A 5657-nucleotide genomic window follows, 5' to 3' on the forward strand; every position below is an offset into this window, starting at 1 on the left:
GTGACATATCTTGGTTGATGTGGTATGGGCTCAGGTTGTATCTTATTCTTAGGACTAGGAGCATCCTACCGGTGCTCCCATTACATTTACACTACAGCTATTAATCTAAGTGCCCTATCCATATCATTAGCAGGGATTCTGCTTTACCTTATACTGTATAAGTAGGCTCAAACGTAAAACTGTTGAAGTCTCTCTTACAGCCTTTGTGGATTACATAATACCTCACATGCGCTAGTTTCTTCCTTGAAAGTTCCCTTGCCACTGTCTGATTGTGGGTTGACAAATGTATTCAAACCTAATGTGCTTGCCCAATGAAGAGCTTCCGTCTTACCGTTGTCATCATTTCTGTCATCCCCATCCTCACCATCCTCTTCACCATGACAATGGCCTGCTGGTTTTGGGGCGGGGTGTGGCAGTCGACGCTCCACCCAACCTCTGGCCTGCAAGGCAGCACGGATCACAGGATAGGGGCCCTGTACAGAGAAAACCCTCCGCAGCTGAGAGAGAGAGAGAGAGAGAGAGAGAGAGAGAGAGAGAAACAGAGAGACAGAGAGACAGAGAGAGAGAGACAGAGAGAGAGAGAGAGAGTGAGAGAGAGAGAGAGAGAGAGAGAGAGAGAGAGAGAGAGAGAGAAGGAAAGTGTCTTTAGGTCAGTTGGTCTGCAGCTCTGGTCCAGAAGAGCTGCAGTGTATGAAATATTTTTCCTCTAGCCTATGGATCAGGTGGGAATCAGGTGCCTTAGTGCTTGGCTGGGGCCAAACCCTGGATACTTTTTTTCAGTGTGGCCAGGGCTGGTGACCACTGCTGTAGGCAATGTGTTGGTTGTGGTGTGTCTGCTGTTGACCCAGACAGTGGTTGTGTGGAGAGAAGAGAGAGAAAGAGACCAGGGGCATCATGCACCCCAAAAAGTATGTGAGGATGGCTGAGGGGCTTCTCTTCTAAAATCTGGGTAATTTTTTTTAAAGGAATGGGAGTCTTATTCAATACATTTAGTTTGCCAGCAGCATACCACCATACATCCCACTGCTGGCTTGCCTTTGACGCTAAGCAGGATTGCTCATCGTCTGTCCCTGGATGGGAAACCAGATGCTGCTGGAAGTGGTGGTGGAGGGCCAGTAGGAGGTGCTCTTTCCTCTGGTCGTATGCCCCAGGACAGTGATTGGGGACATTTCCCTGTGTAAGGTGCTGTCTTTCGGATGTCCTGACTCTCTATGGTCGCTAAAGATCCCATGACACTTATTGTAAGAGTAGGGGTGTTAATACTGGTGTCCTGGCTAAATTTATAATCTGGCCCTCATACTATCATGGCCACCTAATCATCCCCAGCTTCCAATTGTCTCATTCCTCCTCTCCCATGTAACTATTCCCCAGGTCATTGCTGTGAATGTGTTCTCAGTCACCTTACAGGGTTAAATATAGAAATATAAGTTATTGCTTGCTTTTCTAAAGTCTACCAACCTTGCCAGCCTGCAAGATAGTTAGACAAGCTAGCGACTCTAACTTGATTGATAGCCTGAAATGGCTTCTTGGTAGCTAGTTGGGAGATTGGGAACCTAACTTTGTGGCCCTGTGCTCCATCTGGGCATGGCGCCTCTGAGAGAGACAACTGTCTTACCTGGACAGCCTTCTCCACCAGAGCCTTGGCAGTCTTCAGCCTGTCTGGGTTTATCTCTGGCAGGTTAAACGGACTGCAATGCACCCTCCCCTCTATGGGGGAAAACATACATTTAGTATACAGTATGGTGTCAGTGGCATACCGCAGTTCCACAAGGTCTGAGAGAAAATGTTGCTGTTTTATTGTCAGTAGTACTATAAAAAGTATTAAAAACTCAAGTAAAACAAAACACGACAAATAGAAATAAGAAGAACACGAGAACATAAGTAAGCTATATACAGGGTCTGTTCCAGGGTCAATGCCAATACCATATTTACAATGTGCAGGGATACTGGAGTGGTAGGATTAGATATGTATAAGGGTAAGGTGACTAGGCGTCAGGATATACTGTATGATGAACAGAGTAGCAGCAGGGTATATGATAATTGTAGGTCAATGTGTACATGCGTGTGTGTAGAGTCAGTATGAATGTGTGTGCGTGTTGTGTGTGAGCAAAATAGGTGTGTGTGTGTGATCAGACCTCCCCAATAACCCATCATTATGACCCTGACAACACACTCTGAACAGAAGGACTTTCCTCCGACTGTTCATGTTTGCCTCCCCACGAAGGAATCAATTCATAGATGGCACAAGGTACTTACAGAGAGCCCTCTTAGAGGCACTCACACCAAATACATGTACCACCTGTTGGTGAGTGTGCCGAAGCCATTTTCCCACTATCGTCCAGCCTTGCCACCACATCGCTCCTCATTTAGCACCAGCCCAGGCCAATGAAAATACTCTCTACCACCCCCCTTCTCCATCTCTCTCCCCTTTCCTCGCTCCATACCTATCCCTCTCACAGAAACAGACCAGAACCAGGAGCCATCCTTCACCACACCAGAAGAGGTGAGGAGGAAGGACCAAAGCTCTAGACCTACACACGGAGCGAGCATGCCACAGGCGAGTCCCATCACTTACCTCCGGGTCTTCCTCCCCTCTACAGACCCAGATCCCGACTCAGCACCAACCCAGTACCCATTTTGCAGCACAAGCCCCAGCTCCAGATGAGGCGTGGAGGAAGAACCAAAGATCAAACCTTCACCCGGAGCGAGCAGGTCACAGGGGAGTATCACCATTGACCTCTGGATCTAGGGCTCCCTTGTGTGTCTGCTGGCTCCTCAGGTTGTCCTTCCTCCCCTCTACAAATCCAGATCCAGCCCCAGAACCTGCAAGCAGCCCTGGTTCCCGGTTCCCGGTCCCTTGTCCCAACACCAGACCCAGCATCAACCCATGGTATCCAGTCCGAGCCCCATCAATAGCACGAATCCCAGTTTCTAGTTCCAGCACCAACCCCTCTCGTAGCATAGCCTCCGATTCGGGTTGACCATTTCCCAACGGAGAACATCACAGGTACTTCCTGTTTAAGCTTCTGCTTGTACAGTATAGAGTTATGATCTGATTTGCCGAAAGGGGGGACGAGGGAGGGCCTTTGTATGCTTGCTTGTGGTTAGAGTAACAGTGTTTTTTATCACTCCTAGTGATGAAAGAAACATGTCGATGGAAGTTGGGTGTTACATGTCTTAATGAAGTGGAATTAAAATCACTGGCAACAAGAAAAGCAGCCTCCGGGTTGATGGTTTCCCGCTTGTTCATAGCCTCGTACAGTTCGTTAAGTGTCAGCTTGTGTTTTTCTTGTCCTAAGGAGGACTATATACTGTAGTCACAATAACAGATGAAAGCTCTCTGGATAGTTAGAAGGGTCAGCATTTGACCATCGGGTATTCCAAGACAGGTGAACAATGGATCGGGACTTCCACTGCACTAGAGTCAGCACCCTATTTGCTGTTGCTGAAGAAGCATACCCCTTGTTATAGGTTTATGTTTTCCATGTGTGTTTTGATGTTGGACAATAGCATGTATAGCATTTTTTTTTATTTAGCTAGGAAAGTCAGTTAAGATTTTTTTTTTAATTTACAATGACGGCCTAACACCGGACGACGCTTGGCCAATGTGCGTCACCCTATGGGACTCCCGATCACAGTCGGTTGTGATGCAGCCCGGGATCAAACCAGGGTCTGTAGTGACGCCTCAAGGATGGAGATGTAGTGCCTTAAACCGCAGCGTCACTTGGGAGTCTCGTTAGCACATAAGGTGCACCGATTGGTGTCACCTCGTTAGTGATCAGCAGTGTTGAGGATGTCAGCAATCCCAACATGGTTGATCTGACCGAGACATTTATGGGTGATCCTGATTTCGCTTAACCTCCTGAGTTGACCTCTCCTTTGAAAACCCCAAGGTGAGCGAGTTTGTAGGACCACTGAAGGAAGAGAGTGTTCCTACAGCTGACACTTCAATGTCTAGGAAGCAACTGATTGCTGAACAGAGTAAATATGTTTCCCTCTCTCCTCTTTTTGCTGAGATACGTCCGGAGGAGTTTGAGGAAGTTCATGTGGCCTACTTTGACAGAGATGGTGTTCTAAATGAGGAAATGGCATTCTCGCACCACTTCTGGGCATGACGATTGGCCCAGTGTATCTCAAATTGTCATTCCAGTTATACTTCAACAAGAAATACTGAGGTTGGCTCACGATGGTAGTATAGCAGGCCATATTTGGGTCATGGTATGACCGTATCTTGCATAACATCTTTTGGCCTGTTCTGAAACAGGATGTTGTGGCTTACTGTAAATCCTGTCGAGTTTGCCAGCGGACGGATAAACCTAACCAAGCTGTGCCGGTTGCACCTTTACAGCCTATTCCTGGTTTTGACTAACCTATCAGAAGGGTTCTGGTGGATTGTGTTGATCCTTTGCCCAAAGTAAAGAGTTGTAACCAGTTTCTCTTAACCATCATGTGTGCTGCCACTCATTTCACAAAGACCATTCCACTGAGGAAAATCACGAGTGGAAAGTTACTACGGATTTTGCCGGAGTTTCCCCTTGAAGTCAGACATGTCCGTGGTAAGGACAACTTGGTAGCTGATTGTCTTTCAAGGGTGAGCAGTCAATTGGTTTTGTGTTTTGCGTTTAGACAGTGTGTTGCCCTGGCTCAAAATTTAGTTTGCCTGAATGTTTTGTCGTTTTGGAGAGGAGTTTGGTTTTGGTTGCACTCATTCCAAGGGGATGAGAGTTTTAGGCATCTATTAAAATAATATAAAAGACTGTAATTTTTAAAAATAATAATAAAATATATATTTGCAAAAGAAGTGTTTCGTCTTCATTGGAGAAAGTGACACATTTAAGTCATTTATAATTACAGTACTTAACTGAAGGTTTTGTTATAAATGTACAGTAATTTGTTACAGTGTTGTTACAGAAAAGCAGAGCATATTGCAGTTTACAAGAGTCCTGTTGATAGCAAATCCGCAAAGGGACTTCATCCATTTTATTATCAATAGACTGTACATTGGCCAATAGAATGTGGCCGGTTTTCCCTTCACCTTTTTTCACCAGCATTTCCTCTTGGATAGCCTGAGAAATGGGTTGTCATTACACAAAGAGCCCGGGGCAGAGCAGAAGTCAAAGCTGGAATTGAGGTCGATCTGATGTTTAAAAGTTCTTGTTGATCATAAGAAATGATAGAGGATATATTTAGTGCAAAAAAAGTACAGATAAACACCAAAATTATAACTAAATAGCAAAGTGGCAGCCATACAGTATGCCGCCAACATTGTGTGTGTGTGTGTGTGTGTGTGTGTGTGTGTGTGTGTGTGTGTGTGTGTGTGTGTGTGTGTGTGTGTGTGTGTGTGTGTGTGTGTGTGTGTGTGTGTGTTCTTACGAGGCATGTGCTGCATGCTGCTCTCAGGGTTGGCTAAAATCTGTCACTCTGGTGTCCCCTTCTCTCTGGTCATCTAAGGAGAGAATAGATAATCATCATGCTGTAGTGCAGCCAATAGGTCCAGAACTTTATAGCACAGGCAACCGCAAGCTCCGCTCCAACTGTTACTCCTAAATCACCTAAGTGTTACCTAGTGTTGATTTTTCAGTGTAACATGTATAGTGTTGATTCTGGTGTTAAATTAACACTCATTGGTGTAAATGAACCCAAGTGCTGGTGTTAAT

At 45.7% G+C, this 5657-nt stretch overlaps 1 protein-coding gene across 1 annotated transcript in view; it reads right to left on the reverse strand.

Annotated features, from left to right (window-relative positions):
• ttll3 (tubulin tyrosine ligase-like family, member 3) overlaps nt 1-5389 on the reverse strand; it is a 12023-nt gene extending 6634 nt beyond the window's left edge. The window contains exons 1-3 of the mRNA XM_064955960.1: nt 5374-5389; nt 1616-1719; nt 332-497 (exon numbers count right to left, since the gene is read on the reverse strand). Of these exons, the coding sequence (XP_064812032.1) occupies nt 332-497; nt 1616-1719; nt 5374-5389 (286 nt within the window). The remainder of the gene's footprint in view (nt 1-331; nt 498-1615; nt 1720-5373) is intronic.
• Between the last annotated feature and the right edge of the window lie 268 nt (nt 5390-5657).

This window comes from Oncorhynchus masou, chromosome 5 (assembly GCF_036934945.1).
Source record: "Oncorhynchus masou masou isolate Uvic2021 chromosome 5, UVic_Omas_1.1, whole genome shotgun sequence".
NCBI lineage: Eukaryota > Metazoa > Chordata > Actinopteri > Salmoniformes > Salmonidae > Oncorhynchus > Oncorhynchus masou.